Raw genomic sequence first — 19700 nt, forward strand, 5'->3', positions numbered from 1 at the left:
CTAGCAGGGAGACTTAAGATTATGTATTTAATGCTCCATGATATCTACTTCAGGATTTTTTAAATTTTAGTTAGTGCCACTGACATATATAGATGTCACTCATCTGAAGTGTTGAGATGCATGAGTGACAAATGAATACCCACGTAACAACCGTGATCAGGAGTAGAATATTTCCTTCATCCCTGAATCTTTCTTCTTGCCTTTTGCCTGTCTCTGCACCAGGCCGTGTCCTCGATCCATTGTTTGTCCTAGAACTTCATTATTATTGGTGTATGACTCTGGTAAATGACTTCTTTCACTCAGAATAATAGTTTTTATATTTACCCATGTTGTTACAAATGTAAGTAGTTAATTTCTTCTTATTCTATTCCTTTGCATGTATATACCAGTTTGTTTATCCACTTATTGTTGCTAGACCTTGAAGTTTAGTTTTTGGCCATTACGAATAACACTGTAAATATTTGAATATGAGTCTTTTGAGGTCTATGTTCTTATTTTCTTGGGATTGCTAGGTCACATGGCAAGTACCTATTTAACTTTTTAAACAAACTGCTGATCTGTTTCCAAAACAATGGCAATTTTATTTTATATTCCCACCAACTGCATACGAGGGTTCCAGTAGCTTCATCCTCGCCAACGTTGGGTACAGAGCTTTGTTCTACTTCAGCCATTCCAGAAAGTGGGCAAAGGTATCTCACTGTGACTTTAATTTGTATTTCCCTGATTACTAACAATTCTTAGTATTTTTCAAGTGTTTATTTTACAGCCACAAATGCAGGCTTACCTCTGTTTTTTCTCGCTTTTCCTAGATGTTGGTTCTATTGGGTTGACCAAAAAGTCCACTTAGTTTTTTCCGTAAAATAAGACACATCAATTCATTTTTACCAACAACTTTATTGATTTGGATATTTTGAGTATGTCAGTTATCTCCCATATGGTATAATGTTGACTAGTCTCAATTAATGTCTCCAAGTGATCACTATCAGCTTCAACTAATCTACCCAAACATGGAGCATCGTCCAGCGAGAAATCTCCAGTAAAAACTTCAAAAACCACTTTTGACACGTTTGTTCACTCACAGCACCTTCTCTGTACACTGTACAAATCCTTTTTTTTTTTGCATTCAGTTGCATTTTTACCTTTCTTGAATAAAGCATAATATGCTCAAAATGTGTATTTTCTTCCACCTTCAACATTAAAATGGCTACACAAAAATTCACCAATTTTGATGTTTTTTTTAATGCGTGCTGATATGACAGCTGTCACAATATAACCTAACAAAATTGTTGTGAATGAAGTTAAAGACAACTAAGCACTATTACAGCCATCTTATAGAAAAAACCAAATGCACTTTTTGGCCAACCCAATATATGGCCATGTCTGTCTGTGCCTTATAATTTTCTGATACTTTCAGTTAATTTTTAAAAACATCTTAGCCAATTTTTCTAGTTGCTTTCAGGGCTTCAATGGTCTTAACAAAGCTCACGGTATTATTCCTGAAAGTGTATTTTCTCGTTTCTAATTATGAAAGGGGTAAATCTAACATGTTACATTAAGAACAATGTTTTCTGATGCTTTCCATGAATTTCTCCTCCTCAAAATTGATTTTCCTTCCTTTTTTAAAATTTACATTACCATTCTGTAACTTCTCTTGATGCTTGTCCTGTTTCTTTCTCTTTAAAAACTTAAAAGGCCATACATTTCCCCTAAAAACAACCCTCAAGAGGTATTCAGTGTGCCCACAAAATTTGAGCTGTACAGTGTATTTGATACCATGTAATGAAAATTATCTTTAAAATTCCATGTTGATTAACTTTTTGATATGTTATTTCAAAATTTCTTACATTATTTTCCTAGCTATCTTCTTGTTTTCTAGTTTCATTTGATTGTGGTCAGAGAAAATGATCTGATTTACTTGTTTGAAATTTGCTGAGTTTGTTTTTTTTTAATAGCCTGATAGTTGGTCAGATTTTTGCCAATGTTTAAAATATGCCTGAGAAGAAATGTTATTTTTCAGTTATTTAGTACAATACTCTATGAAAGCAAATTAAGTTGATTTTTAATCATGTTCAAAATAAACAGTCAAAAAATTTGTATCTTGTCCTGTGTCAGCTTGGTTAAGCCAGAGTCGCATTACCATTAGTCTTTTTCTTACACGGTGTCGGGTTAGATTTGCAAGAGGAAGATAGAAGTGAAGCTGCCGCTATTTATCTCTGAAGGTCTTTGAGGCCAGATATGGTGAAAGATGGACAGAAAGGGAAGCATCCAGTGGGTCCAGCTTGTCGTCACTCTTTTCCACTCAATGTCTAGGTTTTCCTCATCAGCAGTGGCCCCAAGCCCATAAGTGGAGTGTGGCTGCAGACTCTCAGAAGTAGCTACACAGCAGCAACAGCTTTCCCCAGACTTCTTCGATAGCTTTCCTTCCCAGACTCACGTCCGCACTGGGGTATCTGCATCAGCTCAATCTGTCCACGCATGGCCGTGTTTCTCAAAAGCTGCAGGGTCTTTTCACTGACCCTTCAAGTATTACTTCCCAGTTCCTCCCACAACTTCAAAAGGCCTCTTTTCTGTGCCAAATCCTTTACAATATTCATAGTAGCGTTGTTGTCCTGATTAAATCCTAAGAATCTATTTGTTCTTCTTTTTTTTAAAAGACTGTATTTATTTATTTATTTAAAGAGAGGGGAAAAGAGGGAGAAAGAGAGGGAGAGAAACATCAGTGTGTGGTCGCCTCTCACGCGCCCCCAACTGGGGACCTGGCCCATAACCAAGGCATGTGCCCCGACTGGGAATTGAACCAGTGACCCTCTGGTTCCCAGGCCCGTGCCTAATCCACTGAACTACACCAGCCACGACTATTTGTTCTTTTAAATACTTAGACTGTGATGTATTCACCTTAATTTCTGGCCTGTGTGCACTTCTCTTTTCTTGAACAGATTTTATCTTATCCTCTTTCTCTTTAAGTAGAAACTACAGGGCTGGGGCTCTGAAGGTATAAGGCTTCCACTGCTGCTGCACACTGCAGGACTGGCAACTTCTACAGGCTTGGAAATCCTGAGTCTGCACGAGCTGGCATACTTCCCTGATGGGTTGGAGTGGTAAATGAATATTTGACTTTGTCTCAGGAATGACTGAGGCTAGGGAATTTGGCATTTTTGTGAAATTTTTATCAGTCTCTCGCCCCCAAAAGGTAATCCTGAAGACTTTTTTTATAGCTCCTCTCCCAGAGTTTCAGTCTGATCCTAGAGACCTAGGAGAGGGCTCAGGGGTACTCACTTCTCACAAGCTGCCCAGCCAAGTCTAATGAAGGTAGCTGTGTATTTCCTATTGGTCAAGACAAGACTAGAAAAACTTTAGAAAATATCTTAACATGTTATTTATGTCCTTGGGCCTTTCTATTCCCCTCTGTCACCTCACAAAATAGAAAAAGAGGCAAAACAAAACTACCATCCAGTTTTTCTGGGCCATCCAACCTCTATTTTAAGGAATTTGCATCTTTAAATATAACAAACATGTAATTTTGTGACTTAAACATGTTACATATAATGCATTTTAATGTCCCTAAATAAAAAATGATGTAAAAACTCTTAGAACACTGAAATTCAGAAAAAAGTATATTAACATTTTACTCTAAGAACAAATTGAGCTCACGTCAAAATGTAGCAAATGTGAATCTCCTGAGATTTATTACTTTGGAGCAACTTTCCCTGTATAGCGACTTCTTTGCACACACACAAATTGGAAGAAAAAAGAAAAAGCAAAACTTATTTTCTTGGTTAACAGCATGGCATATATTCACTTACAGGAAAGACACACCTAGTTAAATATTTTGGGGGGATGAAAGCAGGTATCTCACACACATTAAACCATGTTACTTTTAAAATATTATCACACATTTTTACATAATGGTAGAATAACTGATATACTTAACTGATATTATACATAAAGGAGAAGAGTAATAATTGTCTAGAAAAAATAATATGAAACTTATAGTAAACCATGGTAGCAGAATTGTAAGCCAGGTCAATGGTACTTCTTTCAATGCTATTTTTCTTAATAACTTTATCTAAAGAGATAACAACTGTTGCTAATTAAAAGCACTAGTAGAGAGGTCCTTTCAAAGACAGTTGACTCCCCTTTTGCACAAGCGGGGAAAATTCCTTTCCCTCAACTGGAGTCAATCAACAGAGATCCAGGGCTACACATAGCATCTGATGCTACAAAAATCACTTGGAATCACTTTTCCCTTTGACACACAATGGTTTCCAACTTGAACTTTCTTGGCTTTTCTTGCACCCTCAGTACACAGCTTAGGAAAGAGACCTTCTTCTTCCCCCTAACAGCTGCACCTTGACAACCCATCTCCCTGTGGAAACTCGCACAGTTCATAAGGAAAGAACTCTCTTATCTCCTTCTTCCTCTTGTTTATCATCTTCTTTCCTTCTTCACCTTGATAACTGCTTAATGGTTTAGATAAAAGGAGAAAGTTAAATCCAGGAGTCATGAGATGCAGCAAAATAAAGCAGCATTCCATTTAATGAAAATATTCCCTTTTTGATGGATTACTCTAAAACAAATGTTTTGAAGTGGATTCTGCTTCTTGTGTTCAAAGAAAAACTGATGAAGACAAGGATAAGAGATGACATTTGAAAAGAGTTATGTATTTTTCAGCTTTTTCACGTAAAATTATTTTAAATAAAATCTCAAATGTTTCCTGGACCATTTCTGAAAAAGTAACTATGGGTTTGATTGGGTGATAAAAACATCTGTCATGCAGATAAGTATCAACTTACACTTGATAGTCAGATGCTGCTCTTAATTCAGTCCTCCCATAATAACAAGTGGGTTTAATTAGGTAGGACAAATCATCTGAATTGATTTGGCTTTGGACGTGGGCTAGCGAACTTTTAGAATAGTGATGGATACTTGTATTTCATTTTAAAATCTGTGAAACTAGGAGAAACTTCTTGGTAGAAAAAACACGGATACAATTATCAATAATATTTTAAAAGAAAAATATCTATGAGTCATAAGAACTATTAATTTATTTTAAAATTACTACTTCCTCTCTTACCCTCCATACATCCTAAAAATCCAACACTTGAGTTGGTTTAAGATTGCAACGAACAGACAACTTTGTGAGATAAATGTCTTCATTTTCTTATAATCAAGCTCTATAAATACTGATGGCCATAAAAATTAAAAGCTATAGGAAGCCAACATCCACATTCTTATTTTTATTAGCACCCAAGAAGGAAGCAGTATGAGCTGTGCACAATGTATAACGTTGTAGTAATTCAATTTCATTTAACGAGCCAAACATACTACATATCTATGGCTTCTTTCACAGTAACACTGACTGGTTTTCTCAAGAAAAGTATCTTCTCTACACGTGAAACCATGTTTCAAGAATGAGATCATGTCAAATTACACAAAAATGTTCACAAGATCTGTGAAAATGATGGATGCCAAATCATTACTACCAATAGTGGGATCACTGTCTCATAGCCTTATAAAATTCATAATCCTCAGATCTAAACACTTAACACTGATCGTTATGTAATACTGCCTGCCATACACTTAATAGTGACAATTCCATAAAAATATATCAGCATCAAATAATGAAACACTACTTTTAGAAAACTACGATGAAGTTTCCTCTTTCATATGCAATTAACACTAATTTTTTTGGAACTAACATGTAATTTAAAACTAGAGATTCAAATAATATATAATTGAAATGTATCTCTCACTCTATAATGTTAAAAATATATATAATATATATAAAGAATTTTTTAAGGGAAAGAAGAATAAGAACCAGCATACATGTGCTATTGGCCTGAGAAATAATTCAAAGATTTTTTTAAACTTAGCTGTCAAATCTATCACCTCATTCTTTCTTAGTTCATCCACTCTTGGCGTTAAACTCTGTCATTGATGTTCAACTGACAATTTCTCTAAAGCACGCTCACATTTGAGATGTTACATCACATCAAATCAGCAGCTGCTTGTGCGTCAAAGGCACAGGGACAAGGCACAGAGCATTGTGTAAAGGGGTGAATCGATACAAAAGACTGCAAATGCGTTCAAAGATTTGAGACTGCTGTAAACAAAGAAAGAAAATTTCATAAACAACTTGTACCTAACTTAAACAAATAGCTAATGCTCAAACAAGCTTCATGATGCAAAAAGTCACTGCAGAAGACAAGTAATTTTTAAAATAATTCAACAATTTTTTTACATTAAGGTCAATAAATTATCAGTGTGCCTTGTCTTACATTCCTTAACTGCTAAGAAGAGACATTTGCTGCTATATAATAGCTTTCATTTACTCAAAGACCTGAAGCAATCTAATAACTTCTTAATGCTTTTTTCCAGATAAGATAATCCGGTCTTGAAATTATGTTTCCCCAAAATGTTATCTTTAAAGAACTGAGTTGTTAGTCTTTTGTTGAAACCCAAATGTTCAGTCTCTTGAAAAATCAATTTTGCATGTACCTGGAAGGGCTATCTGGGATTCTGATGGAAGTCTAACTTATTCAGGACGGTTTCAGAAACAAACCCTCACCATGGTATTCACCCAGTATATTTAATATGTGAGTTCCCTTATGTCATCTGACTTTGGTTTCTCATTTGCATAGTCTAACATTGCAGGGTAAATATAGCTCATTAGGCCCCTTCACTTCTTTTCTTTTTGCCCCAATATTTTCCTGGATGGGAAAGAGATACCAAACAACCCAGGAGAAGACCATGAAAATGTGCAGATTCTCTGGAAAGTGACGGGACAGCCCAAATCCAGTGTTTAATACAAACTGCAACATTCCATGATTTTCCGTATTCTGATTCCACATGCACTTTTAACAGTCATTTCTAGAATCCCAGAAAACAACACCTAGGAAGGGCCCAGCCAATGGAGCAGACAAATGGCTCTCTTCTGACCTCACAAAGTTAGCCTCTATAAAAATGTACAAAAACACTGACTTAGAAAAAAAAAAAAAAGAACAACAAGGAGAAGGGGTAAAGTTGACACATAGCTTCTGGCCTCTGGCCCTAACCCACGGAAAATGTGACGCTAGACAGGCAACCAGCTGCTTACTCATTTTGTTGACTAGATTGTTGATTTAGCCAGCTGTGCTTTGTTTTCCTGAATCATGACTTCCTTGGCAAATTCGTTAGAACCAACTATCAAGTTCTCTTTTAATTTTTTAAGCTCAAAGTCATGGAGGATCTTGACAGTCATTAGCTTCTCTCGTTTGATTCTCTCCAGAACATCTTTCGGAACGTCAGGGATCATCCAGGCCAACAAAAACTTAACTAAAAACACAACGTGCTGGAAAAAACATAAAAAAATCAAAAACACTGTTAGAATTGTCAGGTGTTCAGCAGGAAGTTCCTATAAATCATTTCATACACTCAAAAAACAATGCTTGACACACGAGGTACAAAGAAAATAAAAAAGATATCCCTGTCCTGGAACTTTCCTCTAAAGACCAACAGTAAATAGATAAGTATATTCTAAAATATGTAACAGAGATACTGAAGTTGAACGTGGTTATTGAACATACCATTTATCTATGCTCCCTTCTGAAAACCAGTAAAATATTTAAAAATGAATTTTAAAAAATGATGTAACTCACAAAGACAAAAAGAAAAGGGAGGGGACAGTGATAATAACAGACTCCAGAGCAAAGGAAGCTGGCACTTAAACTTGCACTTGGTGATGTGGTAATGGTAGAAACCGGTAAGACAAAAGCCAATTTTGTTTTAGATCATTAGAAAAGCTCAGGAAAGAAAGTACTAACAACTTTGAGGGTACATGTGTGGGTGGAGCTGAAAACAAGAGGATTAGTTAAAAAATTGTATAAGGATGGCCCTTGCTGGAGTGGCTCAGTGAACTGAGCGCCGGCCTGCGAACAAAAGGGTCCTGGGATGGATTCCCAGTCAGGGCACATGCCTGGGTTGTGGGCCAGGTCCCCAGTACAGGGCGTAGGAGAGGCAACCACACATGGATGTCTCTCTCTCTTTCTTCCTCTCTTCCCCTCTCTCTAAAAACAATAAATAAAATCTTTTTAAAAATATGTATAAGGAGCAGTTGAATTTCCAGAACCTCTCTACCATCTGTAGATGTAGCAACATTCCTTGGGTATGAATATAAACCTTATACTTGTCTCTCATTGCTTCACTCTTCAATATGAACAGATTGCCAAGAACCACCAAATAAAAATGTAAGCAAGTATCTCACATGAAAGAAAAAGACTGAAACACAAAAACAGTAACTAGGATGAGTGAGAGTAATGAACAGAGCAGAAGAAGAGTAGAATAAAAAGACAAAGATATGAATCCATCTATTTATAGGAAAGAAAAATCATAAATTAAAATTTCAAAATGGGAAGTATAATATCTGAATAACAGAAGTCCCAGAAAGATAGACTAGAGAAAAGGAGGAAATTATCAAAAAAACAAGCTAAGAAAACTTTCTTAACTTGAAGGGTAAGTATGTTTCAGACCTACAGGGTTTAGTGACTATCCACAACAATGAGTATGGCCCAATATAAAGACACTGCCGTGTAAAATGTCATAAGAGAAGGACTATTGAGAGAATTCCCAAAGATTATTGACATAGAAAAAGATCACAGAGACTGGGGAATCAGACAGGCATCGCATTTTACAACACTGGAAAGTGACAGAAAATAGAGCAATGTCTTAAGTCATTTCAGGAATACCTAAATAAGGTTGGCTGAAAATTTTTCAGGAAAAATGACTTTCAATCCTGAACTGTATGCCTATTAATCATCTATAATGAAAGAAGTTTTTAATATATAAGTTTTCAAAAATTGATGGCCCATAATTTTCCTCAGCAGATTACAGGATGATGCGTTTCATTAAAATAAGCTAGCAATCCAAAAATGGGAGAAACGTAGAGTGCAGAAAATATAGTATTTAATACAAGAGAAGGTGAAGAGAAGTCCCAGAAAGATGCTGAGTCAGAGCCTGGGATGGTTAAAAAAATTCGTAAGAATCATGAATAAACAAACAAAACAAAAAAACAAACAAATAAAATAAACAAAACAAACAGAAAAAGATTCCTAGTGCAATTTACTAGAATGAAACGTAATGAAAAATATGGGAACGAAAGAGTGATGTATAAAGAACTGAGAGAGAGAGAGAGAGAGAGAGAGAGGGAGGGAGAGAGAAGAAGGAAGGAAGAGAAAAACATGCAGGGGAATATTACACAAGACTGAAGTCTTTTTTATCATGTAAAATTATTTGAATTTCAAATTATTTTTATGTATAAAAATAAGGAAAAACTGATTAGACTGTGTGTGAGCTTGCATTGGACTTTTCCATTGTTGGGATTTACTGTAGAGGGAAACAGTGCCACCCACTGATTCATCTCTCCCTTATTGGCTTTCGTGTTTTGTGACTTAAACACTTAATTTCTATCTTAGTCCAATACCACCTCTGTATGTGTTCTTTTTTATTGTCTTACATCTGTAATTGTACTAGAAACCCCATGGGGGAGAAACAGAATATGCAGTGGACAGAGCAGACACTTGGGAGTGAGCCATCCGTCATTAAAACCCAGGTTTAATATTAGCTGATCATCTCTAAACCAAACACCTAATTTTACTAAGTCCGAGATTTATTTGTCAAGGGTTAATAATAAAGTCTACGTTACAAGGTTATTATTATAGCCCCTGGAACCATTATATAATAGGTATGCCGTAAAATCAGTGGGTTCTCTGCCCATTTCCTGACCCTCAAGGGATGCGGCCACATTTCTTTTTTCCTGTGTCTTCGATATCTTCAACAATAGTAAGTGAATAGTAGGCAATCACTGTACTGACTGCATCCCTATGCTGCTTTTTATGACAACAAATATGTCAAAACAATTGACTGAGATAATGCCAATTTTCTGCTGAGCAGATGCCTTTAAAAACGTACGACCAAAGGGAGCAGAGAGGCTAAGAGGAACGAACGTTAAGAAGGGCTTACCTCCATAACTATGATGAAGGTCATCTTGGCAGCAAGGACGTGCCAGAACTGCATATTATGAAAGTACTTCAGCTCGTGATCGGGGGGATATCTGTAATCTCTATACCTGGAAAACAGAAATACAAAAATTAGCGAGCGCTTCAGAGAGACCTAGCATAACTTCTTACTCCTTTCAGCTAACCTCCAAAGTCAAATCTAAGTAAGATAATTGCTACCTTCAAACATTTCTCTGTGTTATAACACAAATAAAAATTATGGCCAAATGTAGTTGATGTACAGTATAGAGGTAGCAGGAAATACAAGTGCAACTTCTCTCTTGCCCGTCAAAGCCAAATTTTGCTACCTCCATTCCCTCTCTTCCCACTCCTTAACACAGTTAGTTGTATCTGTCACCGCAGTGAAACCAGCTGACTCTTTAATTAAATGGAAGGGACATTTTAATCCTCATCTTATTTGATCTTTTGAGAATAAAACTTGACATTCTATTTTCTTGAAATTCTATTTTTTCTTGACTTATCTGGCAGGGCATTTTTTTTCTTACTATCCTTCTGCTGGTATCCTTACTATCCTAAGTGTTCTTAGCGCTCAACTTTGTGAGCTCATTGTTTTCTACAAAGCTGCTAGAGATTGATAATCTTCAGAGTTTTAGTCTGGTGATGACATCAAGAAATACGATACAAGTGACCATACTCTCAAAGACTACGCTATGATTCCTCTAGATGCAAATATGGCAACGCTTCTGTCTGCTTGTGTTGCAACAGTCTGCAGTTTCTTTTTTGGCATCCAAGATGAAAACACTGGTTCGAGATTTAAATTAAGGGGCCTTGATGTTCGTTCTTTCTTCATCTCTGTCTGTCTATCTACCTATCTAATAAAATATAAACATATACATATTATATACAGATTTTACATGCACATAAAATCTTTAAGTCCTAGACTAAAAGGATCTTCACAGTACATGAGGCACTAAGTGGGGAAAGAGTGGGTTTACAATCCAATTTCACACTCACTGCATGAAACCCTTTAAGTAGGATGGATGGTGAACTGATCATATTTTTATTTCTTTCTCATGACACATAATTCAGTTCAAGTAGATTAAATGCATACATAATACAATTATGCTGTATGGTATATACATATCACAATTTGGGGGCATTTGTTGCTGAGAAATATTTCCAATAAATTTAGAAAATAAGAGACAACTCAAAATCGATGTTATCTTTACCATAATGTTCTCTTACTTTGGGGCATTCTATGTTTCCAAATCAGAATCTTACAATGTGTGAATTCCAGAGCCGATGCACTTTATTCATCCAGGATTTGTACTGCCCAACGTAAATCCTTTACATTGCAAGGCAGATGGAAATAAAGAACAAAACAAATACAGTCAAAGGCCAAATTAACACCCAAGGAAACAGGAGCAAACCTGCAAGTGGTGAAGTCCCGTCTTTCCGAAGGCGCAGTGTGGTTTGGTAAATCAGCTATCAGGAAAACCGACAGGCTGTTATTGATATAGCCTTTCAACGGCTCACTGGAGTTTGTCGAGTAGGCGTAGTAGTAAACTAAACGAGGAATGATGTCCGACGTAAATGCCACAATAAAAGCCTAAAAAGGATAAAATAAGAGGGAGATCACGAGCTAACAACGTAGTCTGAAAAATGCCTGACTTGTATTGCTCAGTTCCTTGTGCTACATGGATGCAAAATGATGAAAATGCTATTATTAATCGTATGAATATGTGAGTCTTTGGCCTGAAACATGAAATGCCTCATTTACAGCATGTGACTAGTAGTCCTAGATTTCATAGTTAGAAAGTGACTAAGTTGAAAATGGAACCTGAGTGTGTCTGTTGCCAAAAACCAAGATCTTCCCACCACACCTCTCTATTTCTGCATTTGTCATTGTTTCATTCACAGTTCCACTGTCTTTAACCAGATTCATTTGCCCGGACCAACTCCATGTGCTAGGACCGAGGGTGCAGGCCTGCGTGTGGGGGGGAGGTTGGTGGGGAGGGAAGGGAGGGATAGAAGACCCTGAGCTAGTAAATTTCACACGGGTCAGTGCAATTAATTTCAGTATTTGATTTCATAAGAAGGGTATTTTCCCATCCTTTCTAAAGCTCTAAATAGTATAAACAGTGTGTTTCCTTCAGGTTAGATAAGTCAATTTAAAACCACGTGGCTCTGATACCTACAAGTGGGTGGTAGATTTTAAAACAACCTTTTAATATTACTTCTATAGCTACCGGTCTATTCAGTTTTTCTATCACCGAATAAATGTTGGCAGTTCTTATTTTCTAAAAAAGTAGTAATTGCAAATAGATTTTAAAACTTAATTGAAATACATACGTACATACTAGTCTCTCAATTTTCTCACCTGCACCTTGTTACTCTTTTACTTGTTTGAGATTTTTGGAGTTTTGGTTATTTTATTTGTCTTTTCAATGAGCCAATTCTTGATTTACTTAGCAATTATATTGTTTTTTGTTTGTTTTCTAATTAGATTATTCCTGTGTATATCTTTAGTAATTCTTACTACTTTCTATTGATTAGCTTACATTTTTCCTTACTTTCTTAAGTTAGTTTCTTCTTTTTTAATCATGAAAGCATTTATTGCTATAAATTTTCTGTACCAGTGATTTTAGCTGATTCCTATAGGTTTCCCTTTTAATAACTTCCTCTTTATATAATGAAGTTGACTTAGAAGTGTGAATGTGAAATGTTTATTTATTCTTTTTGAGTACCTTATTATCAACTTTAATTTTTATAATACTATTTTAGGTGAATGTGCATTATAAAATTAATGCTTTGAGGAATCTATTTTTACTTCTATTTTTAGTGATCCACAGACATAACAGGTAAATGCTGTGTATTCTGTTTGTTGTATACAACTTTACGTATAATCAAGATTTAATTGTACTGTTCAAATCTTTATACCATTACTTGTTTCCTGTCTCCTTTGCCACATGCTATGAAACTATACTGTGGTATTTTAATGAGAGTGATCCTACAGCTTTCCTTGTGGATGATCTTAAAATTTTCCTTGTTTTTCTGAGTTTCTATGTCAACAATTTCTCTATGTTGTTTAGTGAATTAAAGTTTAGGAATGTTTTATCTTCTTAGACTGTCGCCATGGTGAAGTCAACATAAATAGAAATTGAGTTAAACATCATTCACATCTCCCAATCCCCAAGAAAACAAAATACAGTCACCCACTGAAACAGGTCCACTTACGTTACTTGCAACAGAAATAACAGTCATTCCATAGAGAATGTCTTGCCAAACACCTATGCTATGAGCTTTAGCAGCCACAGGTCTCCGGTACTGAGTAGTAAGTTTCCAGGCATCCACTCGGATCTCTATAACATTATTCAAGAGAGCAAGAAGAGGAGCCAAAGGAAAAGACGCCACAAATAATGTAACAAATCCGAATTGGATTACTGCAGGGAGAAAAGAAAAAATTTCGAACTCATTATCGTGGAGGGGAAAAGAGGGAACACCCTGCCCAGCTCCTGCTACCTCCCGCATTTTGGGAGGATCAACACCAGCAAAACACGCCAGGTCTCTTTCCATCTGCCCACGTCTCCTCCCCGTGAGAAGCAGCGACTTAGCTGTTTGCTAAAACAGGAAGGAGAAACAGGGCACACATGGCTCAGTTCCACACTTGCTGCTTCTTTTGAGATCTGCTCATCTAAAGAAGCATTTATTCTTGTTAGATAAGATATACTTCTTAAAACACAGTCTTTTATTTTTTTAAATATATTTTATTGATTATGCTATTACAGTTGTCCAATTTTTTCTCCCCTTTATTTCTCTCCACCCTGTATCCCCCCCTCCCACTATCATTCCCCCACCTTAGTTCATGTCCATGGGTCATACATATAAGCTCTTTGGCTTCTCCATTGCAGAGATCCCATGGAGGGTTACCAGCAGGGAGGGGGAGGGAGAACGGGGGAAATGGTGCAGGGAATAAGAAACATAGATGGTAGGTATAAAATAGACAGGGGGAGGTTAAGTATAGTCTTTTATTATAGTCTATGTTTAGGTCTATGCTGGTCTAGCCTTGACGCTGGCCCTGCCACAGCAGTGGGGTAATCATCAAGTTTTTCTGTCTTGCTAATCTGTGTACTTTCTGAGATCAGGGATGATGACTGATTCATTTGTATGCTTCCAACAGCCAGCATGTGCTGGGTTCATAAAAGTACTCAACCACAAGCCTTATGAATGAATGCATTATTGAAGATTTGAAGAAGCTAAGAGATAAAAAGGCAGTGCAAAACAAGATATATTTGAGAATAAACCAGAAAATGAATTACTAAAACATCAGAAATATATGTAAGTTATATGTGGGCAGAGGAAATACACATTTCCTGGAATAAAGTATTTGTTACGGTCCCAGTCCTTTGGGATATCTTGCCTTCTTTCTAAATCAGTTTCACTCTCCTCCTTAAGACCTAACACCTGTGTCAGCTGTCTTCTCTCACCTTTTCTGTTTTTTTTGTCTCCAACAATGTTTGGAATAAAAAAATCCACACAACTGGCAGTCTGGGCTTCCCACACGAGTAAAAAATAGTCATGAGAAGTACAGAACAGGATATCCATTGTAGGAAGGAAGGATCTTCCACTTGTCCTCTATTTTTAGGTGGATCATGAGTATTTCTGGATTTCAGCTTTTCTTTTAAAATTTCCTCATAAAAACCATCTTGTCATCTACTAAACCAAGTGAACAAATAGCCTCATTTCCTGCCTTCTCTGCTGACTCAAGAATAAGAAATTAAGAGGAAGTAGTATATATAAACATTTAAAATTTTCCATGTACGAATCCTAGATCTTTACCTAAAATCTTTGTGAACCATGGGAAATAAATTAACCTATCCACATTGCAGGATCCTCAAAAATAAAATGCAGTGAATAATGACTACTCTGTAGAATGTTTCAGGATTAGAGACGATGTATGTGAAACATCCAGAATAAATTAAGTTAGCTGTGTCTCAATAAATGGTAGTCAATCTTATGAAACCTTTTATGTCATCTTTTTAATTTCAGTGATCATTTCTCTGATGCATTTATATACAAATCCATTTAAAACTTATCTAATTAAAAATTAGCCTTAACACTCCATAAAGTAAGGACTACCTAATTTTATAGCCAGCTACGTATCAATAAAATAGCCTTCTTGTTTGTCCTAAATTTACCTATTTCATCCCCAGCATCACATGCATGTACTACAGTGGAGAACCAGTAGCCCTTGCAGGCCATCTCATTCATCCCACCGTGATTTTATGGGCCTTAAGAAAAAGTTCAAAAAACTGTCCTCCTTAATCTCACCAGAGAAGCAGGGAAGTGTCACTCAAAGGAGACACTCTGAGTAGACGGCACACGCAGCCTCCGCCATTCTCTCTCCTAAAATTTCACCTCAAGATCTCTTCTCTGTTCATCCCTTGGCGTATTTTATGGATTTACTGGGTTCAATCTGGGTTTCCTGGAATAACTGCTTTTAGCATTCTTCCTTTTAGCATTACATAAAGGAAACACTAAAACATTTTGTGCTGAAAATGTTTTTCTACTTATTCTCTCTCTGAGCTATCACTGAGGCAAACAAAAGGAGAAAGAGCTATTTAAGCTAATTTGAGTCAGTTGTTAAAAAGTGGTCCTTATTTTGTTTTGTTCAATATTAACACTCAATTGATAAGAAAAATATATGTGAGATTAGTGTTTTGAAACTAAACTTCATTCTACATTCTGTTTGGTGGGTAAAGTCAATATTGAACCAATCTTTTCTATATTAATCCATCTATCTTCTCATCTACTATCCAATGATTTATTGAACACCTATTATGTCCAAGGCAGAAAGAAACACTAAAAGCTGAAAAAACACTTATTTTAGTCAGCCTCATTCTATGTTTCAAGACAAGTGGTTAAGAATTACCTGTTTCTAAGTATTCATAGAACAGCCCAAGAGATCCAAAAGTTTCAAGGTCATGGTCCTGCTCCCATCGACTGTACAGCTTCTCAGAGTTGGTCCGAGCTTTTCGGCGTCTCCACCAATTTAGAATCAACCTGTTGGAAATCACCAAAGTAAATATATAAAATAGTTTTTAAAAAGGTTTACAGAATCGGAGTGGTAAATCTAGGAATTGGCAGTAAGAGAGGTGAAATAACAAGATTACAGAGCAAGTAGAGCTAAAGTCCACATCAAAATATAGTGTTCTTTTCATAAGACAAGACAAGGTCAAAAGTTCTTTATTGGACTGATTAAGAAAATATAACAACACTGGCTCTCCTGATGGAAATATATTTACTCAGTGATAGTTCTGTTAAAGAACAAGTGGAGGAGAGCTCCTCTAAAGGATGGTTTTTTTCTATTTAATTTACTAACCTTTAAGTTGTTATGATACTAAGAAGGACACTCAAGGAAATGAAAAATTGGTCACAACAGAAAATGCATGACAACGAAAATGCAGAGGCTTATCTAACACATGAAAATAAATGCAATAATCCTAAACAAAATATTACATAACTATACTCCATAGTATATGAAAAATAAAACATCATGATAATGTTAGATTACTTTAAGGACCAAAAAGTTTTTTTTTTTCATTTTATTAGAAAACCAAACAATGTGATAGGCCGTATCAACAGATTTAAGGAGAAAATACAAAATCATGTCCATTACTGCACAAAAACATACTTACTCAAGTATTTCAAGTACTTATTTATGATAGAAAGGTAGAGAAGGAAGGAAATTACCTAAATCTAATCAAAGGCATCTAGTAAAATTTGGAGGAAAACATCATTCCTAACGGGGAAAAGTTAGAAGCATTCTCTTTTGAACCGAGAACAAAGTAACAGTGTATTTCATCACATTCAAGACTCTCCTAGAGATCTTAGCCAGCACGATAAGGTGAGAAAGTAAAACAATGGAAGTGAAGGTGTAACCTATAATTATCCACAATAATGTGATTCAATTGTCTGCACAGAAAATCTAGATGGAGTTAAACAAAAAATATTAGAATTAACTAGTAGAGTACATCAATATATTTTATTCCCTTATACTCATAAAACACAGATGTAGAAACCTAGTTTTTATTTATTTTTTTAAAGATTTTACCCATTTATTTTTAGAGAGGGGGAAGAAAGGACAGAGGGAGGGAAACATCAGTGTGAAGACACACTGCCTCTAGCACGCCCCCAACTGGGGGCCTGGCCGGGAACCCGACCTGTTCAGTTCCCTGACCAGGAGCTGAACCACAGACCACTCGGTTTGCAGGTCAGCTCTCCATCCATTAACCCGACCAGCCAGGGCTAAAGTCCTAATTTTTTAAAAGATACCATTTATAACAGCAACTAAAATGGAAAGTACTTAGAATTGGATTTGACAGAAGACTGATATGACCTATATGTAGAAACTTAAATCTCAAGGTCATTGAAGTTCAAAATAAACATTCATGAATTAAAAGACTTATCATAAAAACGGTAGCTGTTTTTATTAAAACTATTATAATTCAATATTACTGAAACAAATATAATGTTATTAAAAAAAACCAAACTATATTCATGCCAAGTTTCACAAGATGTTTCTAAAATTTACACAGAAAGACAAGAACCATGGATTAACCAGATATTTCTATAGAATAACACAGTAAAACTCACCCCACCAGATACCAAGATTTATGACAACGCTGTACTAAGAGAGCGCAGGACTGGTGCAGGGCCTGACCAGTCAGGGACCAGAGCAGCCCGAGCAATAGTGGTGCCCTTGTTATACGGCACGACTAGTATATAGATACCAGAAAAGTGGGCAAGAGGAACTTCTCAATAAATGCTAACAATGTTCTTCATTTTTAAATATGTTTTATTTTTTCTCATTGGTTCAGAAAATAGCTCACTATAACATTAAGTCTTGAAAACAAACAAACAAAATAAAATCAGAGAGCAAAATGAGCCCCCCCTCAAAATAAAGCAAGCAAGCCTGCCAAAATTTTGTCAACAATCTAGGTCTAGAAATGTAAGAAGCCTGAAAGAGAATAAAATATTCTATGTTTGTTAGTTGTTGCTTGAACTTCAATCTGCTGGAAAAACTTTTGTTGCAAGCTGGTGGTTGCATTACTTGAAGGTATAGGGAGATACAAACAGGAGTCTGTTCATTGAGAGAGGGCGTGTTACTGAAAAAGCGGGGAGATATGTGTATGTGCAAGAAATTGAATTTGAACTTCACCGCAATCACGAAATCTTTTTCATGTACATTAAGAACTTAAAAGAAAGATAATGATGTTAAAAATGAAGAAATAAGTATATTAGAATATCTTTTTGACCTTGGGCCAAGGAAGGACTTATCAAATAAGACAAGAATATGCTAACCCATAAAAGAAGAGATTAATACACTTTATTATATTAAAAGTATGTATTTTTGTCTCCCCATAGTGGTGGTTCCCAACTGGGAGTGACTTAGCCACAGGAGTACATTGGCAATATCTGGAAAAATTTTTGACTGTCACAACTGGGAAGAAGGTAATCTATTGGCATCTAAGGGGTAGAGACCAAGGATTTTGCTGAATATCTTACAATGCAAAGGAAAGCCCCCCACAACAAAAAATTATCTGGCCCAAAATGAGTGCTGACATTGAGGAACTGTGATCTAATGATGCTATTAAAACAATAAAAAGACAAAACTTCGGATGGTATAAAATATTTGCAACACATATGACCAACAAGACAAAAAACACAGGAACCAGAAGTTATAAAGTATTTCTACACATGAATTAGAAAGATAAACAAGTAAAAAATGGTTAAACGCCAACAAGCATTTCATTGAAGAGAAAATACACATGGCCATAAAATGCTCATACATGTTCTTAACCAGGGAAATGCAAGATAAGACTAAAATGAAATACCACTTATGCCCTCCAAACTGGTAAAAATGAACAAATAAGACAATACACTACTGCAGCAAATGTTTAAAAGGAACCCTTGTATACTGCTTATGCTGAAACTAAAACACAAAGAGATGAGACTGTTGAAAAGGTAACAGAACACCTGAGAATTCTGATGCAATACTAGGCAGAGGATCGAGTCTGGAACCAGGGAAAGGAGACTGCCCAGTTCAAGAAAAAGGGCTTGGCCAGGACTCCCGGAAAGGCTTCTGCGTGCTTCTTCCCAATTACAGACTCCTAACCCCCCACACAGCGATCGTTATCTTCAATTTTATAATGATCTCTTAGTTGCTTTCTTAAAAACGGTTTATCATCATGATTTATTTTGAGTTCATTTTTGAATGAGGTATAAGATTTACTTCAAATTTCATTATTTTGCATATGGACATCCAGTCGTTCCAGCCCAGTTAAAAACTCTTCCTTGTTCAATGAACTGTTTTTGCAACTCTAGCAAAATAAAATGGCCAGACTTGTGTAGATTTATGTCTGCAGTCTCTACCATGTTCCATCGATCTATATATCTATCCCTCCACCAATCCCACTGTCTTGATTAATATGGTTTCATATTAAGTTTTAAAATGAGCAGTGTAATTTCTCCAATTTTATTCTTCTTTATGTTTTGGCTATTTAGTGCCTTTGACTTCTACATGCATTTTAGAACCTGCTTATCTATATCTACCAAATGTTGCTATTTTGATTGGAATAACAAATCTATGTATCAATTTGGGAGATAATTGGCATCTTTACTATGCTGAGTCTTCCAATCTAACGC

The 19700-nt window shown here is 36.0% G+C and overlaps 1 protein-coding gene across 4 annotated transcripts in view; it reads right to left on the bottom strand.

The window, feature by feature from the left end:
* Positions 1 to 5222: 5222 nt before the first annotated feature.
* The window catches only part of ANO5 (anoctamin 5), a 73158-nt gene continuing 58680 nt past the window's right edge, over positions 5223 to 19700 (bottom strand). For all 4 annotated transcript variants that reach the window (XM_053925233.1, XM_045194288.2, XM_053925232.1 and 1 more), the window contains 5 exons: positions 15925 to 16055; positions 13230 to 13435; positions 11423 to 11601; positions 9997 to 10102; positions 5223 to 7330 (listed from right to left, as the gene is read on the bottom strand). In XM_053925233.1, coding sequence (XP_053781208.1) covers positions 7109 to 7330; positions 9997 to 10102; positions 11423 to 11601; positions 13230 to 13435; positions 15925 to 16055 — 844 coding nt within the window. In that variant the 3' untranslated portion in view covers positions 5223 to 7108. The remainder of the gene's footprint in view (positions 7331 to 9996; positions 10103 to 11422; positions 11602 to 13229; positions 13436 to 15924; positions 16056 to 19700) is intronic.

Source organism: Desmodus rotundus, chromosome 5 (assembly GCF_022682495.2).
Source record: "Desmodus rotundus isolate HL8 chromosome 5, HLdesRot8A.1, whole genome shotgun sequence".
Classification (NCBI taxonomy): domain Eukaryota; kingdom Metazoa; phylum Chordata; class Mammalia; order Chiroptera; family Phyllostomidae; genus Desmodus; species Desmodus rotundus.